Consider the following 27,193-nt stretch of genomic DNA (forward strand, 5'->3'; position numbering starts at 1 on the left):
TTATTCTCCCGAGGGCTCAGCTGGGCAGAGTCTGGGTTTGGAGAATGCCCTTGCTGTGAATAACGGAGACTTTTATTCCTCCCTAGGAGCACTGATCTCTCCCTTGACTGTTTAGTTCTCCCTGGCTGCGTGCCAGTTGGGGGCAGCGTGACAGCAGAGATACAGGGGGTGGGGGTGGCCTCTCTGCTGTCCCCTCCCTGGCGTTAACCCTAATCTCCCTTTGACAATAACCTGGTCCTTGTAATGGGCTCCTGGCCCAGGGGATGCCCTGGTGATTCTGTCCCAGTCCCTGTTGGAAGAGCTGAATGGGAGGAAGTGGCTTGTTTAGGGTTTTCCCTTCCTAGAACTCCCTCCACTGAGGGAGAGCAAACCCAGCCCTGCCACCCACAGTGCAGAAGCAGCTCCTCTGAGCTAATCCTGCCTGACGCCCCTTGCGTCACCCCTCCACTCTTTAGAGAGACTCTAGCACTGAGGGAGTCTCTGTTTCTTTCACACATTCCAAGGCACCTGGGATTGGGATGGCGAGAGATGAAGGCTATGAATTGTCCCTCCTCCCCCGCTTCCTGATTTTACCCCGGAGAGGCAAGGTGGATTATGCTTCTGCAGTGGGGGTTTAGCTCCTGAACTCCAGGTCCCTTAAGCATGGAGTCCCAGCAGTCTCTTGGCTGGCCCTGAGTGCCATTAATGCCCTCTCAGCCCTTCATCCTGTCTGCAACTAACCTCTTGCTTGGCTGTACTGTACCCCTGGGCAGCGGACCGGATGTGTGCTCTGCCCAATGCTACAGGACTCCTTTGTGGCTCACCAAGCCAAGGGAAGAGCTGTGCAGTGTGTATGCAGCGGGGTGAGACACCAGCATGATGCGCTCGTGCCTGCCTGCAGATGTTGTCAGACACCCCCCGGCTCTGCAGTGACGTTCTAAACCAAGCTGTGGATTAGCCTGCCCGGTGTCATGATCTCAAATGGCATGTCAACCCCACGTCTCCCCACCTCCAGCCCTTCCACACTCCTTAGACCTTATACGCGCTTGCCTGCAGCATTATCATTTCCCTTGGTATAACGATCCCTCGCTGTGCTGGCCATTAGCAGAAGGATCGTTTTCATTGGGGTTAGTTTTCTGCCAAGACCTCCTTATAATGACGAGATCTGGGTGGGCCTCTAAGCTGCTTGGATCCTGGTGCAGCTGTCCGTCCACACGCTGGATCCCTGACCCAGCAGGCCATATGCTATGATCCCCTTGGCTCCCGTTTCACACGCTTGTGTCCCCCAGCCAGGCCCAGTTCAAGGAAGGCAGCCAGCAGCTCCAGAAGCTGCCAGTGGTGGGACAATGGAAGTCGGCAGCATCATCCAGCAGTGGGGAGGAGCTGCCGCAGCTGGAACCTCTCTGCAGGGATGCAGGAGGGGAGGACTGCGACCAATCCACAGCTCAGCTCAATGTCTCCCGCCTGCGCAGCTCCTCGGTGGAGATCCGTGAGAAGGGATCGGAGTTCCTGAAGGAGGAGCTCCACAGAGCACAGAAGGTAAAGCCTGGGGCTTGGGCGGGCGGGTGCGTGCGGATAAGCACACCCTGGGGCAGGGGCATAGACCTGGTGTGCCATGGCAGTGACGTTGGCACTGAGCTGAGAGTGGGAGGCTGCAGTGGAATTTGTACAGAGCAGACAATGGAAGGGTGGAAGGGGTAAGGTGGGAGCATGCCCTGGGGTACCCGAACAGTGAGCGCAGCATGCGCACCTGGAGTGATTGGGCGTGGTTGGGGAAGGCGGGCCTGGAATCTGCCCAGATGTGGGGTGGGCGGTGGGGCAGTGTCCATGTGTGCAGAGTGGGGGGCAACGGGACACAGCAGGAGAGAACAGGGCACGTGAGAGAAGTTGGCGCTGTCTCCGGAGTGCACTGGGGCCTGGCACGCGCTTCGGTCCAGCGTGCCCAAGTCCCTGGGCATCCCCTCTGCAGGAGCTGAAGCTGAAGGATGAGGAGTGTGAGAGGCTGTCGAAGGTCAGAGAGCAACTGGAGCAGGAGCTGGAGGAGCTAACAGCCAGCCTGTTTGAGGTACCACCCTCCTCCCCTGTCCCCAGTTACTCCCTAAACTGAGGTCACTCACTATCCCCCTTGGGTCAGGCCATCTCCTCACTTTCCCCACGCCTCGGGGTTTCCTGCCTCTATGGCCAGCTCTTCCCACTCTGAACAGGAGAGCTGGTCGATTGTGTGTGCAGGATGGCAGAGCATGATGCTGGCTGGAAGCTGTGTTACTGGGGAGGGGCAGCAGGCTGGGCACTTATATGGGGAACAGGCTTTCTTCTTCTCCTTCCTCCCTGCCCCCCCGCCCCTCCCCCCCCGGCTTCCAATTGCCCCAGCCACTCTGGCAGGAGACGTCAGACGAAGCGGCACATATGTTCATCGCACTTGACCCGTTCTAGGAGTCTGGCTGTCCTGGGTGTCTGTGTGTGTGTCTCCCCCCTGTCCTCCAGCAGCCGGTCCACATCACAGGTTTGTCTGTCTGTTGCTGAAGCTAGGCAGCTTAGTCCTTTCTCTGGTGCCCTAGCCCTGCGCCGTGCTTGCTGCAGCTGTTCTCATGTGGCCCATTCTCCAGGCTGCCTGCTGCTCCCCAGCCTTCTCCCAGTGGCCAGCACGGGCCCACCCAGCCCTTGCCTGGAGGGAGGCACCACAATGCCCTCAGCGTGCTGCACCCCAGAGAACCCTGGGAGCTGCTTTACTGCATTCTGCTGGAGAGAGTGACTATAGAAGAACCTACGTTCTGGTGCCATGGCTCATGATGAGTTCACAGGCTAGTAAAATCCTGTCTTCCAGCAGCCCAGGACAGGCAAACACCTAGCACCGGACCTGGGATGGTTAGAACCTTATTGTGTCAGTCAGACATAGGTCGGCACCGGGGACACAGCCCTGGGGCTGTGGTGATGTGTATTGTGCTCTGAGCTTCCCACTGTCCTTGGGAAAGGTGCCATGCTCATGACTGGGACCTTTGATTTCTCTGCCCCCCCCAGGAGAACTGCTGAGCTGCACGTAAAGCCCCAGGGTGCAGGGTAAGAATGTGTTGCTCGGCTTTGTGGGATTGTGCATTGCAGGGGCTGTGTGTAGCTGGGACTCTGGCCACGACAGGCAGGAGGTTACATGCTCTCTCTCTGCTGTAGGAAGCGCACAAGATGGTGAGAGAGGCTAACACCAAGCAGGCAGCGTCAGAGAAACAGCTGAGGGAGGCACGAGGGAAGGTGAGGACAGGGCTTTCTGTGGCTCCGCTTCTTTACTCTCACATCCCACCTCCTTTCTGTATGGACACGATGCTCCCTTTGGGCAGGGGGACAGCAAAGTGGTTGAGGGTCACATCCTACCCCGTCTCCTCCCAATAGGACCTCCAGACTACTGGCCTCTAGACATTCAGCCAATCTCTTAGCTCACTGCACAGCAGACACTGAATATGGGGAACCATGCCATTGAAACCAGCAGCAGATCCAACTCTCCTATGAAAAACAGGGCCCAGAATTTCCCCCAAGCCCACACAAGCACAGAACTGACCAGCATTTCCCCCAGCTGCGGTTTGATTCCCAGCAAACGCGAGGACAAGCAGCTGCTTAGAGGCATCACAGATAAGGGAGTTTGGGGAGATAGGAGTTAAGGATGCGATACCCTGATCAAGATGTTCCATGGGGGTATGGAGCTGTATCTGCTGCTGACTCCTCCTCAGGGAAGAGAGGTGAAAGGGCCTCTGGGCTATAAGACTTAAATATGACATGCCTGCATAGCCTGGGTGGTTGGGGGATGTGGACTGGGAGGAGCAGGGAAGGCTCTGCAAGTAGTTTTCTGATCTGCACAGAAAACTGATTTACACCTGCTCCCTGGTTTGGGATTCTGGGGTGGGGAGAGGGTGGAAGAGCTGGGCAGATGATCTGGATGGATCAGGAGATGACTTCTAGGCTGAGCGTGTGGCTGGGTGGTGCCCCTGGGTCCTGTGTGGGATGTGCATTCCTTGGGCAGTGCAGGGGACGCTGCTGGGTGGAGGTGGGTGGCGTTGCTGACTCTCTTTTGTCTCCCAGATTGACATGCTGCAGGCAGAGGTGACTGCCTTGAAGACTCTGGTGATCACGTCCACGCCTTCCTCTCCAAACCGGGAGCTGCACCCCCAGCTCCTAAGCCCTTCCAAAGCTGTCTTCAGGAAGGGGCATGGTCGGAACAAGAGCACCAGCAGTGCAGTAGTCACAGCCACCGGCCACAGCCTGCCCTTGGAGTTGGAGGAGTTGAAAGAGGTGACTGAAACTTGAGCCCCCGTGCAAGGGAGGAGCTGGATAGGGAGCTGGTGGAGGGATCTTCTCAGGGATTTTCTCTTGAGGTCTGCAGAGCCCCACGGCCTTTCCCCTGCTCTGTGGGACACTGCCAGTGATGTTCACAGTAATGCCATTCATGCATTAGGAGTCCTCTGAGTTTTGCTCTGCTGGGAGCTTCTTGGCAAAATCCCAGACTATGAGGATTTCCCCTTACAGGACTCACTGCAGTCTGGGTTCAGGAGAGCACCCCAGGAAACAACCTGTGGGCCTTTGAAGGATTTTCCTGGCTGTATGGATAAGGGTGTTAGTTGCTCTGACATCGGAGTGTAAGCACCTACTAAGAACTGGCTTTCCTGATCTGTCTCTGCAGTCTAACGGCTGCTCTAGCTAATGCTGCTTGCTTTGGTTTCCTGTCTGTCTAGTGTGGCCTAGTGGTTAGAGTCTGGACTTCTGCTTTCTGTTCCTTGGCTCTGCCACTGATTTACTACATGACCTTGGGCAAGTCACCTTCCCCGCCGCCCCATCTCAGTTTCTCTATGTGCAAAGCAGGTATTGCCTGCCTCCTGAATAGAGCTGGGCAAACAAATGCAAACCACTTTTGTGGATATTCTTTCAACTAAAGTCCTATTAATTTCCTTCACTGAGTTTTGTGGCCCCTTTCCTTTGCTCTCCCTGGACGCTGATGTGAGTACAATGTGAGTCTGCCAGAATTTCTCATTCTGCAAATGGTTGTGACTAGTTGTGTGAACACACCTTTGCACGAGTGTTTGCATGGCCTCTGGAAAGCTCTTCATGGGTTTGTGGGGGCACGAGGAAGTAAGTTTTGGCATTTGGATGGGAAGAACAAACATATGCAATAAGGTGGTGGTGGGGGGGGGGGGGGGGTGCATGGGCTTTGCCTCCACCAACAGGAGCATTAGTGTCTGCAGCATGGAAGCATTTCAAGAGTAGGGAGGCACTTGTACCTAGAATGCAGCCAGGAAGTGAGGCAGCTAATCAGACCAGAGAGAGGTGGCTACGCCCTGCCAAAGAGGACTGGACTCGTGTCGTGGATGGCTAAGTTATCTGACAGTGACTTCAGTGAATGGTGATAACGGATGGTGAATTCAATCAGTGCACTTCAGCAGCTGCTAATATCACTGTGTACGGGATTAGAATTACACACACGGAGTCTGTGTGTGTGAACGTGAGGAGAGAATCAAAGGAAGGTTCTGGTAAATAGCCATGAAGTCTTACATCCGTGGTTTACATCTACTTCTCTCTTGATCCAGTAGGGAAGAACCCAGATATGCTGAAATTTGAAGTCCAAGTATGTAGCCAAATAGAAGGATCCTTCTTATGGCAATCAGGAAAGAGGTTTGTGGTTATACCCGGCTACCTCTCCCTACGTGAATCAAAACTCCCGTGATCTGCTAAACAAGGTGGTCCAGTCAGGGACCAGAAGCAATAGCACATAACTCAAGTGTCCAGTCAGGCAGCTGGACTGTTGATTCACTGATAACAAACAGCTGAAAGGCTAGTGCAGCAAGGAGTATGGAGTGCCAAGCGTTCGCTGAACAATTGTGACTTGGGAACAAACTTGTAAAAGTCCTGTTCTGTTTGCATACACTTCATAAACAACAAAGGCCTGTGTTTGCTGATGCTGTCAATCGTTTGCTCTAGTTGTGAGGGTCAATCAATGAAGGTCTATAATAGATGAGAAATCCTTGGATGGAAGAGCTTATAGAATGTCAAAGATTGTAATTATTTTCCCTTTCTTGTTCACTAAGTGCCTAATCCTGGCAAGGTCCCTATGCCATTCTGGTGTAAACAGTGTCCACACAAGGGATTTCCATTGGTGCAGCTAGCCTGCTGCCTAAAATCCTGGGCCTACGTTTTCAAAAGCGACTAGGGCTTTTGGATGCCTCTGTTTTCAGGTGTCTGACTTGAGACACTCTTATGGGGCTTCAGAGGTGCTCAGCATTTTGGGAAAATCAGTTTTCTTTAAGGCATCTCAAGCTGGGCACCCAAAAATTGAGCAACTCTCGGTCACTAGCCACTTCTGAAAACTTAGACCAAGGAGATGCTGAGGATGCTGTGACCTTTTGAGAGGCACTCAGCAGGCTGACTTGAGTTTTCTGTATCTTCTGTCTCACATTTTTGCCTGCCTTTCTCTGCCTGCCCCTCTGAACTATTTCCTTCTCTGTTTGTCTGTCTCTCTTATCTCCTCTCGTCCTTCAAAGTCTGGGGTGCCCACTCTCCTCTCTCTGCTACTCTGTATCGTCCCAGGGAAGGCCATCCACATCACCTGTGAGCCAGGCTGGCAGTCCCTGGTGGCGGATTCTTCCTCGTCGTCCTCCTTGCGGCAGGTAACCTCTGGAGCTAGAACAGATGTGGCACAGAGGACAGGCTAGTGGGAGGGTGGGATTCATCCACCTCTCACACCTCCAGCCTTTCAGCTCTCTCTTTCTTTGACACTAACATCCATTTTTTAATGTTTCTGTAATTGATGTCCGTATTGTGGCTCTGGAGTTGTCTCCTGGCACCAGGTGAGCAGCCTCTGTAGCATAGAGCTAGTGTGCTGTCAGCACAGACTGGGGCCTGGGCTGTTTTGTTCACTTACATTCTTCTCATGCTGGGCTTGTTTTGGTTTTTTTCCTCCCATGTATTCCTTTAACAAATTGGAACAGGGTCTGCTAGTCCTTTAAGGACAGGCCCAGGGCCAGCCTGGTCCCGTCACTGCTGAAGTCTGGAGCCGAGGCATTCTGAGATTTGGCATTGGACTGATGGGAATTGTAGGGCATGCTGAGAGGGAAGCAAGGTATAAAATGAGAGAGATTAGGGAAGAGGCAAGATTTGCCATGGGTCCCTCACTGCAGCAAATTTGAGTCCCTCTGCAAAGGGGAATGGGTGGAACAGCTCCTATGCCCTGGAAAGCTGCTCCCTCTCTGCAGAAAGCCCCATAACAGATCTAATCGCTCAGTGCTCTGAAGGAAGGCTGCTTCTTATACCCTGCATTCCTTTCTGTGCATGCTCTGCTGCCTACAATCTCCATCACTTCTGGGAACTACAACTCCCAGAATGTTGCAATTCTGGATTGCAGCTGCTCCAAGACTTCTGGGTTTGGACCTGTCTTTAAAGGGCCAGCACACCCTGCTGCACAAACACACTGAGGATAGAAATGGTGATGACTGTTCACTGAAAGCTTTTCCCTGACTCAACGCTTACTGTAATGACTGCTTTCTCCTAGGGGTTTCTGCCTTCATGTCCTGGCCTTCTTTGCCATCTCAGACTAGCCCTGCCTATCTCGTGGGATGAGTGGGGAATCCATTCACTTGATCCATTCACTTGCTCTGTGGCTGCCTCCTCCAGTGGGGACTGTGCCTTGGAACTCGGGCATTTCATGGGCCTCAGACTGAACTATCCCTTCTTGGCCATGTTACTCTGTCACAGAGATGCTGATGAGGTTGGCAGAGAAGGCAGATGCAGAGGTTTGCCCTGGGGGGTGATCCTGCTTTTCTCTGCCATTCCTGCATTGGTTCCAAGGCACCCTTGTAGTTGGGGGAATAGATGTGCTAACTGCTGCCCTCTTACGCTGTCTTCCCCACCCCCCCCCACCCCCCCCGTCCCTAACTGCACAACTTCTCTCTTCCCGTGTCTCCCCTGACACTCACTGCAGGTCGACTCCATTTTGTTCGCCGAGTTCCAGGCCTGGAAGGAGTCTCCAACTGTGGAAAACTCCTGCCCCTTCCTGGAGAGGATTTACCGGGAAGACGTAGGGCCCTGCCTGGACTTCACCAAACAGGAGGTGAGCGCTGGAGCAGAAGCCAGGACTTGGGGGATCATTCTGCTCTCCCAGTCAGATTGCACTGAGGCTGAGGAGGGCCGTGCAGTCGCCACCTCCCTGGAAGTGAGCTTTGCTGATCTGAATCCGGGTTTGTGTTTCTCGCTGTAGCTGTCGGAGCTGGTGCGGGAGGCCGTGGAGCAGAACACGCTCACCATAGAGCCTGTGGCTACCCAGGCACTGCCTGTGGTGAAGGTGTCGGCGATGGAATGTGGCGGACCAAAGTAAGGAATCTCTCAGGTGCTCCCTCAACTATCACTGACTCCCATCCAGCCTCCTCCAATGCTACTGTAGCTTCCCTCCCACATATCCGCTCAGCCTTCTTCTGTGTCTCTGGAGCTCTGTCTCCGATATCCCTAGGGGGCTCATCACCTCAGCATCTGAGCAATGCTGGGTAGTAGCTGAGTAGTCTGTGGTAGAAATGCCTTTCTACCTAGTATTTTATAGTGTTTTCCCATCCCAAACCAAGGCCAGCAGTGGTCCTTGATCCAGGTGTTTATCACCAGGGATTGGTTGAGCCACATGGAGTTTGAGGCTTTGGGCTCCTCCTGAATCGTTTTGGGAGGATGGAAAAACTATATGGAGTTCACAAACATATCAAATGATTTCCTCCTTATATTTCACCCACACCCCTCCTGAGAGCTGCATCGACCGATTTCAGGATCACTACTATGACAACTTGGAAATCATTTGTCTGTCTGTCTGTGCTCCTGATCCAGGGCATCAGTTCCCCAAAGAAGGGCTGTGGCAGGAAATGGTTCAATCCAACGTCACTGCAAACAGACAGGGGTTTACATTTCTTGACCAAGAGAAAGGATTTCATTTAGCTGTTGTGTCTAGGTCAGCTTGTTTTGTTTTTTCTGCCTCTGGCAACAACTTCTTCCAAAGCAAAGGTCATCTGTCATGTCATGTGGCAATGACCTGATCGACATGCAGACTCCATGGCAAGCTGTTCCACATGCTCTCTCTTCTCAAAACAAATCACTCTGTGAGTGTTAGTCCCCATGCCAAAAACAGCCCATCCCGACTGATTGTATACCGACTGATTGCCTTCTGTTCTTGAATCTTCTCACAGCGGGTTCCGGTCACAAATTGTAACGTAAGTGATTTTTAGCCAATGATTAAAGATCTCTGATCCATTAACAAGTTACTAACTCACCTGGTTACTAATGGCTTTGAGGCTGGAGGTTAGCCAGTAATTTTTTAATTCTGTTAATCACAGCCTGGAAGGTGAATTGAAGGCCCCACTTACAACATTCTTTGCAACAAATGGCCTAAAAGTGACTAGTGATTTTGGGCCCAACTTGAGATGCCATAAAGTGGCCTGGTTTCCGGAGGGTGGGTGCTCAGCACTTCTCTGAAAATCCTGTCCCTTTAATAGGTCTCAAAAACAACGTAGCACAAATCACTCCTCACTTCAGAAAACATAGGCCAGTGCTTCTGCGTTTGTTCTTTAGCCAATGTTTGTCTGTTTAAATCCTTGATATTGGGGGAGAAAGCTAATGACACAGGCTCACAAGTTCTGATCATTTGGTGCCACGTTCCCATTCTCACTGATTCTTCTTGCCTGATCCATGGCCATCCTAGCAACTGTCACAGCTGACAAGTGATACCAGTGTCCATGATGTCAGAAGCATGGGGACTTGAAAGGGATGTAACGATGTTAAATGCCAACAAATACCAGGAAATCCCTACTGGGCTGCATGGAGTGATGCTGGAAATGCCCCTGGAATGTTTCAGCAAATTTTGGAAACTGGAATTCTCCTTACAGACAGTGAAAAAGAGTCCAAGAAGATCAAGACACCCCAATATCTCTTAGCCTTTGATCTGGAAAGACTCCCATCAGTTTCAGCGGCCTTTGGATCAGGCCTCATTTGATTATAAGGGACTCTGCGGAAACTATAACTTCACTGCCTCCAAGATACCAACTCCAAGTGAGATGCTTAGTGGAGCATAATCAGTGGATATAATCAGAGATGACCCCCAGTGTACAGTCCATGTCATCATTCTGTGAAGATGCCAAACCACAAGGGCATTAATTCCACTTTTGTTGCAGTTAGGATTTAATTTTTAAGCCTTTTCTTTTTCAAGTTCGTGTTTGAAGTTACAAGTTAATGTTTGAACTTGGTCTTTGTGTGACATCAGCACAGGTTATAAGTGACTGATTCTGTGCTATGGGTTCCCAGCAGAATAAACCTCTCGGAAAAACACTGTGTCAAAGGACAATTAAAACATGATACAATGATTGGAAGAGAAGACACACACAAGGGGAGATTGAAGGAGCCATATAGTAGCATGCTGGCAGTGTGTGTTATATATCCCCTGTGTGGCTCGACAGTATCAGAGGCTATTGGCCTATGGCTGTCTCCAGATAATGGAGCTAGTCCTTTTTAGCTCAAATGCTAGAGGTCTGTGTTTTGGCCCTGAGTTCAATTCCCACGGACAACCCTCCAATGAGTGGTCATGTACATAGAGCCAGGTGTTGAGAAACACCAGTGTGACTGAGCTCAGGATTTGGCCTTTGGTTTAGAAATACCTTCAGAGTAACAATATAAACTGAGGAAGCGGAATATTCCCAGTCTCAGAAGATGGTAGGACAAAGAGCAATGACTAAAGCTAAGGAAAAAGAAGATCTAAGAGGGAGGCTCGGAGTAACTGAATAGTGAAGGGGATGGCCAAGGCACCATCACTACAGAGTTCAGGACAAGGATGGAGACTAGGGTAATGAGAATGAAGTAGTGAGAGATTCTGCAAAATGCAGCGGTCAGACTGGGTGGTCCAACAGCTCTGGTCCATCAGGAAATCTGTATTATGGAGAGAGTCTGTCCTAAACAACCACCACTCCTACTGCGATAATAATAGTGTGGAATGTGTGGTGCCATGCCTGTGCCTGGAGAAACTGTGAACCACAATTTACTGACCATGTGCCTGCAGTGTTGCAGCCCTGCTGATGTGCACTAGACCAGGTCTCAGGGTCGGTGTGGATAGCTGCCATACGGCACTCTGACCAAACAGATCCAGCCCTGAGGGTGAGAAAGGAACAGCCCCCTCCTCTCACAGAACATAAAACCCTTTTTCCTAAGGCTGAGTAACCTCCAGTGCATGTATGATGGAGAGGGTGCAGAGAACAAACATAAATCATTACACCCATTACATTGCTTTATCCTAACGTCTAACAGCTTTTCTGCTGGCCTGTAGCCAGCATTGCATGCCCTTCTAGTGTCACACCATGCAGGGGTACCCTGGAGTGCAGGGCCCTGTATCAGTTTACCTGGGGATTGCATAGCTCCTGGTGCCTCCTGTGCAAATCTAGGATCAGAATTCTCTTGTACCTGCCCTTTCCTGCAGCTTCTATTGAATTGTTCCTGGCAGCAGAGAACTCAAATCCCACTTTCCTTTTTCCTCTCCTGAGTTCTGACTGTGACTCAGTCTTGGCCTCTGGGGTTTGGGTTGAGGAAGCTGCGCGCTGCCATGCTCTGTTCCTCCGTGGAGCTATCTATCATTCACTGAAATGTTGTTTTCCTTTCTCCCTGCAGGAAGTGTGCTCTGAGTGGCCTGTCCCGAGCCTGCAAACACCGCATCAGGCTGGGGGATTCTGGGAACTATTATTACATCTCGCCATCCTGCAGGGCCAGGGTGAGTCGTCCAGCATCCCAGGGGCCATCCCTCCTTCCCAGCTCCTTCCAGGAACTGAAACAGATTGACCTGTGGTATAGCTCCATGGACATCAGTCGGCATGAATTTGGCTCATAGAGTTGAGTTAGCTCTCAGTCAGTCAGCAGTGATCGCTGCTACCCAGGCCTGTTTCTCAGGGTATGCTACTGTGCAGTGGCCTGAGTTGTGTCACTCAGTTCAGGCAACAGTAGCTTTCAGAATATGTCTTTACTTCTCTCTTCTCTATGATTTGATTTTTCAGTGAAGCTTTGATTTCCTTTGTCAAACACTATAATTCACTATTCCTTGAATGCTGGGTTTCGTTACTGTGCAGTGGAGAGGAGTGACTATGGCTATTTTGGAAACAGACTCTCCTTTTACTCTGGAGAGCACTGGCAAAGTAAAGTATTCAGTAGTATTATGGCCCTGAGTTAGCCAAATACTTAAGTAAATGCTTATGCTCAGCTCTGTTCAGCAAAGCTGTCAAGCATTTGCCTAAAAGGTAAGCATGTGTTTAAGTGCTTTGCTGACTTGGGGCCTAAAGGAGCAAATCATTCCTTACAGCAATCACTGTCTGGGGCAGGGCTGTGGTGGATATTTACAATAGAGCTCAAACTTCGTCACTTTAACAAAAACAGTCCAATTTAGCACAGGCCCTCCTTGCACAAACAGTGGACAATAGAACTTCAGAATTACGAACACCTCGGGAATGGAGGTTGTTCGTAACTCTGAAATGTTTGTAACAGGACAGAACATTATAGTCATTCTTTCAAAAGTTTATAACTGAACATTGACTTAATACAGCTTTGAAACTTTACTATGCAGAAGAAAAATGCTGCTTTTAACCATCTCAATTTAAATGAAACAAGCACAGAAACAGTTTCCTTGCCTTGTCAAACCCTTTTTTAAACTTTCCCTTTATTTATTTTAGTAGTTTATATTTAACACAGTAGTGTGCTGTACAGTATTTGGGTTTTTTTTAGTCTCTGCTGCCTGATTGCGTGCCTCTGGTTCCAAAAGAGGTGTGTGGTTGATTGATCAGTTCGTAACTCTGGTGTATGTAACTTTGACTTTCTACTGTAGTTTTTCACTCGGGCTGTTTTCAAACAAAAGAAATTCACATGTTGTAAAACTTCTTTCAGCAAAGCTCAGTTGTTGCTTTCAAGTCTGAATTTTCACAAAGTGCAAATGTTCTAAGTCATTGTAATTTTGTCCCAGGATGTTTTAGTTACAATTATTTTAGTGAAACTTTGCCAGCCCCCTGCTCGTTTTCACACAGCATTAATTTCTGGTACTGAATACACATAAAACATCTGCCTCTCTCCCAGCTCTCATCCCCTGCTTAAAATACACAGGACTTAGAAAGCTCTTTTCATCCATAATTCTCTCAAGTACTACAGTATTGCTGCAGATGAGGAAATAGGGGCACAGAGAGGTGAAGTGACTTGCTTACGGTCACACAGTGCCTCAGTGGCAGAGCAGAGATTAGACCCCACAGCTCTTTACTCCCAGTCTAGCCCCCTATCTCAACTTCCCCTGCCTATCCCACTTTACTCTCCGTCGCCTGCCAGGGAGAGTCCCATGGGTTGGCGCCAGGATTTCCGAAGGCCACAGTGACAGTAGCGCTGAGTGCCCACTGCTCCCATTGGCTCCAGCTGAAGTGGCGGGTACTCTGCACTTGTGAAAATCAGCCCTGTGAGCATTGAGCATGACGCCAAAGGACTGGGCTGGGTGACGGTGATGCCAAAGCCTGCAGCCTTAAGGAAGAAGGGTCCTCTGGCCAATGAATCTGCATTTGCTTTGGCTAGCCTCCACTGTGCCTGCCCATTCCCTAGGGGAGGCCATTTTATAGCAGTGTCTCTCTCTTTCTCTCTCCTAGATCACAGCCGTGTGCAACTTCTTCACCTACATTCGCTACATCCAGCAGGGCTTGGTGAGACAGGATGGTAAGAGGCAGTGGGGTGGACATCAGCAGAGGGTTGGCTGCAGTTGCCCTCTGCTGGTCAGTGAGAGCTATTGCGAGGGTTGCTCCCTCTCTCGGGTGGGTCTGGGCTCCCTGAAATTCAGAGATGGGAAGCAAGAGGTCGGGAGGGACTTTTCCTCAGCCTAGGAAACGCTCTGGAGGAATGGGAGGGCCCCAGTCTAGCTGAGTGGGAGGGAGTTATGGAGAGCTCTAGAAGGGGTTGAGGGAGAGAGGTCAGTAAAGGGGCAGGGAAGCAAGGGAGGGAGACAAGAGGCCTGAGGCGTGGGGAGGGCAGAAGGAAAGGAGGTGTCCCATGCTCCGTGTTGGGATGCTGCGCCCTATGCTGCAGGGCTGGCTGGCTGAGCAGTGTGGCCCTACTCCTATGGGTCACTCCAGTCCGTGTGTACCCTGTGTGTGGAGCTGTGTCCCACTCCAACGGGGAGGGGGCTGAGCCAGGTGGCTTGTGCAGTGTCTAGCGTGCGGCTTGCCAACCCTTCTGCCCCTTTGCTTTGCAGTGGAGCTGATGTACTGGGAAATCATGCGGCTCCGGAGGGAAATGTCCATGGCCAAGTTGGGCTTCTACCCCGGCGCGATGTAGGCTGGTCCTCACAGTCTGCAGGGAACTTCCCCAGCATGAACGTCATGTACTCCAGCCGCCGGATAGACTGAGGTGGTGCGTCTACGCCAATGGGTTGTCCTCCTTCTCCCGGCCTGACGTGAACCACGGACGGGAGGAGCATGAGTTTCCCCTCGCCAAAGGTCTCCTTGCTGCCGTTCCCATAGGGACTATGAGATGCAGACACTCCCCCCTCAGAGATGGGCTGGTCCTTTGTGCTCTGGGGGTCGCCAGCTCTAAGTTTTGTACATAATGGACCCTTTTCTCGATGCTGCCTATAGCCAGTTTTTTTTAGTTTTATATACGATCCTGCTTCTGCAGATTCTCCGAGACCTGCCCTGCACGAGGCGGGTCCTGGGCTCCCCTCTTTGGCAGTGGGTCGCTCGGCACTGAACTGCGGCTGGGCATTCCCACATCCGTGCCTCTGCCTGAGCGAGGCAGTGGTGCATTATTGCCCGGCTGTGTCCCCAGCCCTCACCGGTGCCTCCTGCAAATGCCAGCACTGCACAATGACCTCACTGAGAGCCATGCAAAGCATGTTTTTCAAGTGCTTCCTGGCTCCTCTGGCAGGAGCCACTTTCCATTTGCCCAGTCATAAAGAGGGGTTTGATGATCTTTCCAGCTCAGGGTTTGGTTTTGTAATCCAGCTCAGAGCCGTCGCTGGGAGAGCTACAGTGCAGGCCAAAGCTCAGGGCCTCGGGCCTGGGTCGCAATGCAAATGGAAATTAACCATCAGAAACCTGGCCACAGCTATGCCGAGGTTGGCTGTGGTTGGCTGCAGACAGTGTCTCCTCATATCCTCGTGAGGCAGCGATGCCCTGCCATGGTCACTGCAGGAATGAGCATCTCCCTGTTGCTTTGCTATAAACCCCAGCCTTGTGCATTCCCTCCCCTGTGCACCATTATGGTATAAACCCCAGCCAGGGACAGATGCCTCCTAGCCACTCCTCTTTCTATGCAGCGGCCTCAGGAATTCACCTTCCTGCTGTCCCAGCATAAGCTCCAGCCTGGGGCTGACTCCTCTCTGGCTCTCCTTATAGACCCCAACTCAGGCAGTCACCTACTCAGTGGCCCATTATAGACTCTGGTCCTGAGCATTCACTTCTGTGATGCTCCATTATAGATTAAGGCCAGAAAGGACCATTAGATCATCTAGTCTGACCTCCTGTATAACAGAGGCAGTAGAATTTCATCCAGTTACTCCTGTATTGGACCCTAGACTTGCCAGTGCTTCTTTCATCATGTCCCAGCTCTCCAGCAGGGAGCCCTGAGACCCCAACTGCACGTGTGTGACAGTGGCTGGGGCAACCATCTCCTAGGCCCCCACTACAACTCACCTCTCCCCTCCCACCGTCGTTAATATAGGAGTATCTGCAATAGTGCTGGGAGGGCCTGATCCAAAACTCATTGAATCCTTGCACTCCCAGCAGCTTTGGATCAGATCTTAAATGCACATGGTGCTTTACAGAACCTTGCAAAGCCATGATCCTTGCCTTGGAGTGTTTTTATCATTGAATCATTAACCTCATCCACTGTTTCATCGTCTCGGCCGCCATCTTGCGCTGTCACATCATCTCGCGTGGTGCTTCTGGGCCGCGTTTCTCTGTGATGCAACTCCACTGCCATCAGCAGACCCCAGATTCGGCCCATCGGCATCCAGACTCAGATCATCTCCATTGACTCTGTGACGTCACAGTCTCTCCCAGGAGGAGCTGCTACACAAGTAACGTTCTGATAACCTGGGAAGGAAAATGCTGTTCCCCAGCTGCCTTCCATTCTGCTTTGGCTTTGGCTGGGGTGGGGGTGAAGCAGTAAAACCTCTGTGCTGTTTGCAGGTCAGCAGACACCTTATTGCGTAAGAGCCTCTTGGATGTGGGGCAGCAGTTCTGGGAGAGACACTTCTTCCATCACACAAACGTTGGCTGCCCCCTACTGCTCTGTGGGATGCTCTGCGTGGTGGACTTTGGTGCCACCCGGGTTGCACACAGTGGCACTTGCATGCAAAGTATTGTTCCATATGTGAAACCCAAGTCCTGCTCCTCAGAGAGTTAGTTGGGAGAATTATACTGGCAATGGTACCTGCCTCTTCCTGCTTAGAATGGGGCTGGCCTGAAACACAAGCATCCAGCTGTGGCCCCACAGCTTGGCTCTGCCTCACCAACCACGAGCAGTGGGATTGCCAGATTTAATTCCTCTTCAGCAACGGGGTGCCCTGGCAATCCTAGCCCTGACCCTAGCTGAAAAGATATTGGATGTTTTCTGCAAGAGAAGATATTTACACTGTGAATTACAGGCCTGGAGAGAGCGCGTTTAGGGAAGAAGTAGGCTGGGTGCCAGAGTTTGAGCTGGTGTGAATCAGCACCTCTAGGAGTCCAGTGGAGCTATTCTGATTTACACCACCTGGGATTTTTCTAGAAGGAAAGCTGAGAATGCCCTCCCCAGCTGCAGATTTCAGCTCTTTCCTTGCAGTTCCACCTGGATCCATTTTTCTTTGGTTCCTGTTCTAAATTGCTATGTAATGTTGCTGTGTGCTGCTAACCAGCCGCCATGTTCCAGCCCAGAAGTCACTCCATTTCAGCAGTGGGTGAGATGATCCCTCTGTCTAGATTTTCATATCAGTGTGTAAAGTGCTTTGGGATGAAAGGAGCTAGAGAAATGCAAGCTGTTGGTCTAGATACTTTGTTTTAAATGTAAGACAAAAACAATGTGCTAATTACTCTGAAATTGCTCAATTTAAACAGCAGGATTGCTGCACTCTGCTCTTTATAAAGGAAAATAAACCTTTGCAATTAACCTGCCTGAAGGAAGAATTACAATTCCGGACTCTATATTTGGCTTGGCCACACCAAGTAGAGAAGGGAAGCCAAATCCAAAATCCTCTGTGGTGAGTAGCTGAACTAAGGCTCTTCAGAATGAGTTTACGTAGGGGTTCAGGGAGTGGTATGGAGTTGCTGCCCATCATGCACCACCTTGGGTTCCTGCACTGCTTAGCCTAGGAGATGTCCTGGTACCATTGGCTATATGAACCAGCAAATCAGAGATACTGGAACCACAGTATTGCAACAGGAGATACCACAATATTGTTACCGAAAGAATAGAATGGCAGTGATTGTGTAGCCAGTTTAGGAGAATGTGGCCTCCCTCTAGTGCTTATGAGTAGCTAAACCCTCCAACCAGGAGAGTTAACTCTTTAGCTTCAGGGCTAGATGCTGGTGCTGAAGGTTGCTGGATCTAAACACCACTGTCGTCAGATGGGGGTGGGTTGGTTATAATTGTTTTACTAGAAGGGCAAATGCTGAGTTTTGAGGGGTTTGAATTATTACACTTCTCCATGTGGAACCTCGTGACTGGGAAAGGAACTCGGCAAGTCAAAAGTGAATAAGGTGCAGGGTGAGATGAGACCAGAAATGTGCTATGTTAGAGTCTAAATCATCTGCAGTGTTAGGGTCACCCTCAGCCTCCAGTAGGGACCAGCTGCAAGAGGTCGCCTCAGATGAGTTTACAGAATAGCCAAATGCCATTCCCCTTCACTGCTGAATGAAAAGTGTCTCCTGCTCTGTGACCTGGCTTGTTTCTCCTTGTTCTAGCAGGAACCAAGCACGGGACCCTTCGTGGTGTTACAGCCTGACAGCGGATATTGCTCTTCATTTTGTGGAGGCAGCATAACCACCAGGAACCCCACTGCTATGGGAGTGGTGTCTCCTAACACCTAGCTATTTGCAGGATCCCCACTCACAGGGCTCCACTGGCTGGACTGTCTGCCCCAGAAACCCAGCAGTTCAATGACTTTCTTTCCCCAACTACATCATTTCCCCAGCAGGACAAATGCACCTAGTGTTCTACCTTCAGTAGACTAGAGCTGGGGCCAGGGCATATCAATGATGACCTTTGAAATGGGGCCCCCAGTGATAGGGGGTGGGGGTCCCCAGCATTCAGCCTCCTTTCTCCTGTGTCAATACAGCAAGACAGGTTCTCCTGCGCTAAAGCAATGGATGATCCCAGCCCATGACTTTGGTATCCAGTGGGACTCTAGGAAATCACTCTGGCAGGGCCTGTCTTACCTTTCAGCAGCCCACGGGAAGGGGTGGATGAGACTGTTCTTCTGGGTGCATTATCATCTCCTTACTGGTATTATCCTATTTAAACAGCCTGAGAGCAGGGTGGCCTTTCTCACCTCCACCCTGTTTTATTCCTCCTAAGCCTGCCTCCCCTCCTGCGGCAAAAGAAATGATACCTTTCCAATTCGGAGCTTCTGTGCATTTGCCTTCCCTACTAGGGCATGATTTGCCCTAATGCCATGGCAATTTAGCTTCCTACAGGGCTCAGGAAAGTGCCAAGACTGAACTCGACAGCTGGGTGCATCTAGATCTCTGCTGTGGTCAAACTTACCCAGCAGCTGGGGCTTGATTTGATTAACTAGGGTAAGTAAGTAACTGGAGGAAGAGACCTCGCACACACAGGCTGGGAACAGAGGAGCAGGCTCCATCTCATGCCAGCACAGGAACAGAGGGAAATCATTCAGAGGCTGTGGGGGGTGGTTCCGTCTTCAGCACAGCCCTTAGGACTGCCTTAAACTGTGCCCCAGTGTCTGGCTGCCATGAGCCATTGCAGGGACGCAGGATCACTGGGGTGCAGATTCATCATGGCCCTTCTCTCCCTGACCGGCCTGTGCTGCCTCACCATGCCCTCTGTGCCTGGTGCTCATGTGAAGTCACTGTAGGGCTGGTGCAGCTGGATTCTGAGCCTTTTCTGCCATTTATTCCTTGGTGGGGGTGGGGATGAAGTCTCATACTGATTCTATGGCCTCTTTGTGCCAGCTGGGCTAGTGCAAAGGGGCTCTGGGAAAGGATGAATTGAGCCCTTACTCTACCAAGAGGGAACTGAGGCTAAGCACCAAGAGGTTTCCAGGGGACAGACACTAGCCAGAGGCAGGTGGGCTGTGCCTGCTCCTTCCATCCCAAAGTATCCCTTTGATTTCAAAGGAAGCTTGACTGAAGATGCTTCTTTTCTCCCGAGCAGAAATGAAATCGGATGCAGCCCTCTTGAGCCCCGTTCATGATGGTTCCTCCTAGAAGAGCAAGGACTGTTGGCTGGTGCATCCATTGCCCTCCCCAGATTGCCTGTGTGTTCCTGGAGAGACTATGGCAGCTTCCTGCCAGCAAGTGGCAATCTCACACTGGACATGATTATTGCCTACCGAAGGGCCAACAATGTACCGTGTGCGCCACTGGAGGGCCTGGCTGGAAAGGCCAATATAAGTCACAGCCAGCAGATGCGTTAGATCATCTGTTCCATGTCCCTGGGCCCAGCACAGAGATGTTTCCTGCAGAGTATCACCTGGCGATTGGTCCAGTCTAGTGTGAGACATCCCATGCGCTGAGTCTCCCTCCATTTCCCTCAGGAGTCTCACAGCTTAATCTGTTATCCCAAACTTGTGCATCTTCGCAGCCCTAGAGTTTCACCTGGGCTCAGATTGGCACAAAACAACTACTCAGAAGGAAAATCCCATCTAAACTGGTTGCTCTTCAGCCTTCCCTTCCTCCTCCGCTGGCATTGCCCAACAGGGAGGACACAGGAAGTTTGCAACTCCTTCCACCCCACCCCCAGCTTGCCTTACACAATGCAGTGTTTCCACGGGGAAGTTACCAGTGTGCCTTAGAACGCTTTTAATCAGTCAAAATACAGTTCAGAGTCCAGGGCAGCATGAAGATTGAGCCGTCAGGATTCCCCTTTGGGAAAGGAAATAAAACAGGGACTTAAATAAACACTGGCCTAGAGGGGTTTTGGTGTGAAGGGTGGAAGGCTCATTCTGGTCCCACAACAGAGATAATAGAGGGTCCAATACCCACCTTAGGCCTAACTGTGCCCACAGTCACATCCCTGGGCTCCTACATCTACAGGCTTGCATTGGGTGTAAGGCAGGGCCCTGAGCTTGTCAAGGTCCAGTTCCACCCTTGTAATCACATTGATTCCTAGCCCCCTTGCTTTGTCTCTCTCCCTGTAGCCCTCTCTCGCACATCTGTGGCAGTTGCTATGTTCACGGCAGCCCTGAGGGAAATCAAATGGCATCAGATTCATGAATTTCTTCCTGTATTCAAAATGGCCACCATTTCCCCTGACTTTCCATAGGGCTGAAGAAATAGGCTGCCTTCAGTCAAGCTGGCTGCCATTTCCCTCAATCTTTTGGATACGGAGGCTGGGCTGCAGTAAAGATGGCTGCCAGCCATTGCTGGGTTTTTTCAGTCATTGTCCTTTTTCCTTGTGACCTGCCTGAGTCCCTCAGACTTCATCCATTCTTATTGCTGTCAAGGTGACTACTAGTTATGGAGCAAACAGGGATGGTGCAGGGCAGCTGGGAAGTTACTCCAGCGGGTTGGGATGGATGTTGTCTCTGGCAGACCTTTGCTATTAGACAATTCTGGGCTGAGTTTGTGGGTGATCTCCCCAGATCGTATGACATCTGCACTTGGTAACCCTAGTGGTGTCTGTGGGACTAAAGGAAATCTGGATTCTGCTCTTGCATAGTTCATTTGTCCAGGATGCTTTGGGAATTCTGTACTGTAGTCAGGCTGGTGCCAGAGTGGCTGCAGGCATTCCTGAGATGAGGGGTAGAGGAGGAGGTGGTTTGAGTTCATAGCACTATGTCTTCTGGGCTTTACTGGGGCAGCCATGGGGACAGCTGGTACCTCCAGTCCTTCCCTCTCTGGAAATGTCTGGGAAGGAAATCAGAAGGAAAACTGTCAGCAGCTGTGCAGGAGCTTGTGGTTAAATGAGCAAACAGGCAGGGAGGCTACCAGGGCTGTACTGATTCCTGTGACAACAGTAAGACAGTGAGAGCTCGGTTCTGGTCTTTCATCAGCCTTACAGCTGTGTCTCTCCAATGGTGGATTTCCACCCATGTAACTGGGAGGAGAATCAGCCCTTGGGACTCTTCTGTCACTGAAGGGATCTAAAACAAGCTGCTGGACCTCCCTTGTGTCATTCCCTCACCTGGGGACACAGGCTATGAAGAAAGCACAGGGGCGAGGTTAAGCTAAGCAGCAAACTGACTTTCTGTGCAATGTCACAGTTACAGCGAACAGGGAAATTGCTCCAACTCCAGCAGTGGGAGCCAGTGAGGTGGTGCTGAAGGCCTGAGTCCCCGGATCAGAGAACAGGAATAATATTAGAATGGGTCGAACAGACTTTTTCTGGGCATGGAGAGCAGGAACGCAAGGGCCTCCTATGCGACAGGCCTAGCAACAAGCTTAGAGTACATCTGGAGCTGCTCCACTGAAGGCCATGGAATTACTCTAGATTTATACCTGTGTAGGTGAGACCAGAACTGGGCCCTTTGGCCTGTAATGTGGAGCTGAGAATAAATCACTCATGCCTCCCAGCACAGAGGACTGAGTCTGGAAACATCACCCCCTGCCAAGTGATGTATCCATGCAGAGCTGGCCATTGGGGCCAATGTCCTCTTTGAGTTTGCTTTTCCCAGGGTGCTCTCCACACAGGGTCCATCATCCTCTGTGCTTTGTACTCACTCCTCAGATGAACTGTGTGAGTGGAATTCTCTTTGCGGCCTGCTGGCAGCACTTAAGCAATGGAGTGATGTATAGCTCTCCTTCTGTGGGAGCAGAGACCACTGCGCTCCCATACCCTGCCAGCAAGGGGTATGGGTGCTAGACCAGTAATTGGACATGCATCTGCTGCAGAGGTGGCGGCATTTCAGTAAACCAACTGACCCCCTGTTTACAGAGCTTTTTGTAGAGTGCTTGGAGATCCTTCAGGTACTGTGTACATGGAAGATTATTTATTAGTCTGAATTTTTTGTGATAGATTGTAACCTCTCCTGAGCAAGGATTGTCGCTCATGCTCTATACAGCACCTGGCACAATGGGGCCTCTTAGTATGATATGTAGTAATAATAATAGTGCTGTTATTTTCCATTCCCCCATTAGGTGGCACTATAGATGAAGCAGTCACATCTACAGGCAGCTTGATTAAGTTAGGGTGTGTTATAGAATGATCCCTTTAGGGAGCTAGTTATAAATTTCAAGAAGTTGTAAATTAAGTCTCTTAACTCCATTTCTGTCTCTGAAAACGCTTCACATTTGATAAGGTGTTTCCCACTGACATTTTACAGATATCACAAAGCTATCTCTCATATTTTTCAGTATCTATCTTGGCTTAATAGTGCTAAGGTGGCAATTAATGATCAATATTTGCATGGTGGATGCATGCTATTCACTGTCCCCAGGTTACTGACAGGTTGGATACTGGGCTGCCATGCATGTACGTGTGTAGTGAGAGTCCTCTGTCTTTGATTACTGTGGAAAGATTTTGACAAACTGGTGAGTTTTGCAGTGTGATCTGGAGCCTTGCAACATGTCCTGCCAGTAAACAAACATGGGCTCTGCTGGGCCTAGAAGGAAGGGAGTTCCAGATTGGGGGTCCTTCAAGGATAGCGTGCAACCTCAGTTCTACACACCAGGGTTCTCCAGATGATCTCACTCAGCGGTATGGAGCATGAGGAGGGTCCGTGCCCTGGGATCAGAGAGTTTTCTAAATCAAAATCAACCTTTGGAACAAATGGGAAGCCTGTGTAGCAGTGCAGTGTATGGAATGGCAGAGGTGCACTATTTTCCAAGCAGGAAACATGACTAAAGTGGCAGCTGCACCCTACGCTAGCTGAAGAATGTGAGGTTCTGCCTACACGAGCTGGGGGTGTAATTTCCAAGCTGGGTAAGAAATACCCCTCCTAGCTCTGATTGAACTAGCACATACAAGTAAGAGTGCAGCTGTGGTAGGAAGGACTATTCAGGTGTGGTGGGGACTGGTGTGGCCTCTGGTATAGGTGAGAAGAAACCTGAAGGCTGCCCTAAGTTGCGCTGCTGTTGCAATGTCTGCTATGAGGCTTTGCAGGAGCACAGAATTGCTGGGATGCAGGTCTGCCCCAGGCAAGCCTTTTCCCAGTCCTCATCCTCCAACACCGCCCCATCGCACCCTGGAACTAGGCTGCTGCCTCAGAGTGGTGCTGACATTTGGTTTTGCAGGTGGGTGCCCTATCCTGCCCCCCCTAGGTCCTGCCCCCACTCCATCCTACCACCACTCCACCCAGGAGCTAGTGGTTAGAGTGAGGGTCTGGGAGCCTGGACACTTGGGTTCTTGTCAGGCTTTGGGAGGGGAGTGGAGCCCCTTCTCCCACCCAGCCACCAGGTCAACCCAAGTTTAAAAAAAGGTCTGGGCCAGGGCTTCCCCTTTTCCCCCCATGTGCCTTCTGACATGGGTCTCTGGGTCTTAGTTCCCCCCTGCCCTCCCAGGAGTCCAGTCTGGCCCCCCTCCCTGCATGGGGCTTCCTCAGGCAGCAGAGCTTTTCCCTTCACCTGCCTGTCTTCTGCCCAGGATTCTGTCCCCTCTTGGGCTTCTCCTGACGTGGTGGGGCTCCCCTCCCCACAGGCAGAGGGGATTCCCCCCACCATGCCCTTCTTCTGCGGGGCTCCCATCTAGGGCTTCCCTTCCCACCCCACCGTGCCTAGCAGATCCCTAGGCTAGCCTTGCAGGTCTGTTGCTGAGGGAGCCCAATTTTCTAGGGACCCCAATGGCCACCACTGGCCCCCCTCCCAGCTGTAGCCTAGCTGGGCTCTTTCTGCCAGGAGTCAGGACTCACCTGCTGCCTGGGTTCATAGCCTGGCTGGGAGTTGCAGCCAGCCAGATGCCATCACTGTCACTGTCTGCCCACATGTGCTGGTAGGAGGGACACAGCTAATCGTTCCGGTGGGTGCTGAGAACCCATTAAGTTTTTCTGTGGGTGCCTTAGCCCCTCAGTACCCACAGAGTTGGCACCGCATGAGGAAAGTGTCTTGTTCAGGTCCTGGCTACCCAAGAAACAGCCTCTCCTCCTGCTCCATCTCATTGGGGTTTTTCCAGCTATACCTTTAGCACAGCTCAGAGAATGGTTCCTGGTACTGGCTTTCTGGGTGCCTCACCTTGGCACACAGGCAGAGGGGTCTCTACTCGCTGCTAGCAAGACTGCAGGGTAGGGACAAAGGCACCTCCAGGACATAGCCAGGCTGGCACTCAACACTGAGTATTTACAGGGAACAAAGCAGCTCCTTCCACAGTGGGGACTGGAAAGAGGGACAAAGAGACAGTGAAGGGAATTGGCCACTGACTTGATAGCAAAGGATATTGGGTTGAAGACTGTATAATATATGGACAAGCTCCCATATGTGGTCACGGCAATATGCAAAATGCCCTGAAATCTGTGTCGGGGCAGCAGTACAGCCTGGATTTTAACCCTCCTAAAAGCAGAATACCAACACAGCCTTAACTCTGACCCCTGATGCAGCTGCATTACAACAAGGTCTATTATTCTGTGGTCACACAACATACAGGCCAAATTCTCTGCTCCCGTAGACCAGTGTCAGTCAGAGGTAACCACTGCAATCCATGGGTTTACATCTGTGTAGAACTGACCTAAGTGAAAAGCGAATCAGGCTCCCAGCATGGTGACTGTCACAGGAGTGCTCTGTAAGGAGGAGGTTATTAATAGAGAAGGTGACAATTCAGGAATGCACCACATAGATCTTGGGCTTTGGGGACTAATAAAGCTGCATGCTGTTGAGTGCTGCACCTCTTTACATACATCTATAGTTAACAGTCACTCATTGTCCCCAGTTACTACACACTGGTACTGAAGACAACACATTTTCTAGGCCTAGAGTACAAAATAGCTTTCTCTCTGACACGGTGGAATGGGCTGTATTGATAAATGATGACTGTCCCTAGCGAATCTGTCTGCTGATTGTCATGGTTTTTCAGGCACGAAGTGCAAATGGAATGTCCTGAGAGCGACCAAACAAGAAAGGGACATAGGGTGTGTGTGTGTGATATGAGACCTTGCACTGAGCTGAATGCCACATGGCTGCTAATCTGCAGATTTAGAAATAGCAAGGTCATCCCAGTTACAAAGATACAGTGTAGGTGCCTTATCTGTCACATCACCCGCTATCAGAGCCCACTGCAAGATGGTTCTTGGGTGAACATTTTTTATTGTTGTGTTGCCTGGGGTCTTTCCATATCTGACAGCCGGATGTTCCCAGTTTTACCTGTCAGATCCTGTCACCATGCAGCCAGATCCACCCTGGAAATCAGGCAGGGATTTCCCTAGACTGAATTTCCCCATTACCCTCCCACCCCCAGTGATCAACTAGTTACATCATGTAGTTGCCAGTTTAGTTGTTGGTTGGAAATCTGAGTTGAAATTGAAATATTAATACATACTTTAAAAGCATATACAGTATATGATAAAATATTTGTACCAGAAAAAGCATAATAAGTTTGAAAAGTATGAACAAAGACTAGCTTCCACACACAGCTGTTGTTTTTTATGACAATGTTGGCGCACGTGTTTCAGTGATGTTGGACAACCTAATAATTTCAAATTATGATTTGTAAGCAAGGTCTGAATCAACTGCACTCGCTAAGCAGGAGGAATTGGATTCCAGATCCCACTGGAGAGAGAAAGAGAGAGAGAGGATGGGGACCAGTGTCTAGCTTGGTGGTGTGGGCTCTGCCTAAGAATCACAGGCACTATTTGACCTGCTGCTTGCCCCTGTTAAAAGATAGAGCTGATTAGGCTCCATAGAGAGTCTTTTGTTTCTTTAAGTGCCCACTAGAGCTGAAATCACTGATAATGAGGTCTAAGTGCTTAGACCTGCAGCTGCTGCGGGACAGTGCCTTTCTGCGGAAGAGACTGCCCAGCCTGCACTAGCAATGAGGTTCCCCCACTGAGAGCTGAAATCACTGAGAGTCGGGTGCAACCTCAAGAGACCGACTCGCAGAGGTCACGGTGGCAGGTGTCAGCAGAAGGTGATGGCGCAGGGCCATCGGCAACAGAGCTCTGGAGTGAATGGTGGCACGACAAACAAAAGCAGCCAGAGCGGCTGGAGGAACAAGCAAGGTGCCTTCTCACACAAAAACACCTCTGAACTATTTGTCTCCACTAACCAAGGACAACTACTATGAGTGGCGTGCGCTGGAGGAAGAAGGGAGGGGCATGTTAAAGGAACATTGTTTGCTGGACTATGTTTTAGTGACTTTGCTCCAGAATGCTAGATTTGTGACTGTGAAACTTATATAAATATATATTTCCTAGTAGGCCAAGATTTTTTAAATGCATTGTTTACCAAGACTGTTATCTCAGGATGCTATCTCAAGAGATCATTATCTTGGACAGTTCCTGTACTAACATTTTTATTATTATATTATAATTAATTTTTACATAAGAATGGACATACTGGGTCAGACCAATGGTCCATCTAGCCCAGTATCCTGTCTTCCAACAGTTGCCAATGCTAGGTGCTTCAGAGGAAATGAACAGAACAGGCAATCATCAAGTGATCCATCCCCTGTCATCCATTCCCAGCTTCTGAGGCTAGAGACACACAGCCAGGATTGGCAAAAATGCAACCCCATGCTCTGATAGCCACTGATGGACCTATCCTCCATGAACTTATCTAGTTCTTTTTTGAACCTGGTTAGAGTTTTGGTCTTCACAACACCCTGTGGCAAAAAGTTCCACAGGTTAACTGTGTGTTGTGTGAAGAAATACTTCCTGTTGTTTGTTTTAAACTTACTACCTATTAATTCCATTGGGTGACCCCTAATTCTTGTGTTATGTGAAAGAGTAAATAATACTTCTTTATTCACTTTCCTGCATCATTCATGATTTTATATATAGACATCTATCATATCCCCTCTTAGTCTTCTCTTTTCCATTCTGAAAAGTACCAATCATTTTAATCTCGCCTCATATGAATTCTGCTCCATACCCCTAATCATTTTAGTTGCTCTTTTCTGTACCCTTTCCAATTTCAAT

General features: G+C 50.4%; 1 protein-coding gene across 7 annotated transcripts in view; it reads left to right on the forward strand.

Moving 5' to 3' along the window:
* The window catches only part of RAB3IL1 (RAB3A interacting protein like 1), a 51,043-nt gene extending 24,028 nt beyond the window's left edge, over nt 1–27,015 (forward strand). For 3 of the 7 annotated variants that reach the window (XM_067541492.1, XM_067541494.1, XM_067541493.1), the window contains 10 exons: nt 1,269–1,518; nt 1,949–2,044; nt 3,145–3,222; nt 4,045–4,254; nt 7,931–8,059; nt 8,207–8,319; nt 9,171–9,194; nt 11,632–11,731; nt 13,629–13,695; nt 14,228–17,471. In XM_067541492.1, the coding sequence (XP_067397593.1) occupies nt 1,269–1,518; nt 1,949–2,044; nt 3,145–3,222; nt 4,045–4,254; nt 7,931–8,059; nt 8,207–8,319; nt 9,171–9,194; nt 11,632–11,731; nt 13,629–13,695; nt 14,228–14,310 (1,150 nt within the window). In that variant the 3' untranslated portion in view covers nt 14,311–17,471. Of the gene's footprint in view, nt 1–1,268; nt 1,519–1,948; nt 2,045–3,144; nt 3,223–4,044; nt 4,255–7,930; nt 8,060–8,206; nt 8,320–9,170; nt 9,195–11,631; nt 11,732–13,628; nt 13,696–14,227; nt 17,472–17,915 lie in introns of those variants that run through there. The other 4 variants (XR_010918539.1, XR_010918540.1, XR_010918541.1 and 1 more) reach the window with 4 other exon arrangements.
* Nucleotides 27,016–27,193: the final 178 nt, after the last annotated feature.

Source organism: Emydura macquarii, unplaced genomic scaffold (genome assembly GCF_026122565.2).
Source record: "Emydura macquarii macquarii isolate MOO-44397 ecotype Brisbane River unplaced genomic scaffold, CSIRO-AGI_Emac_v2 contig_670, whole genome shotgun sequence".
In the NCBI taxonomy this organism is placed as follows: domain Eukaryota; kingdom Metazoa; phylum Chordata; order Testudines; family Chelidae; genus Emydura; species Emydura macquarii.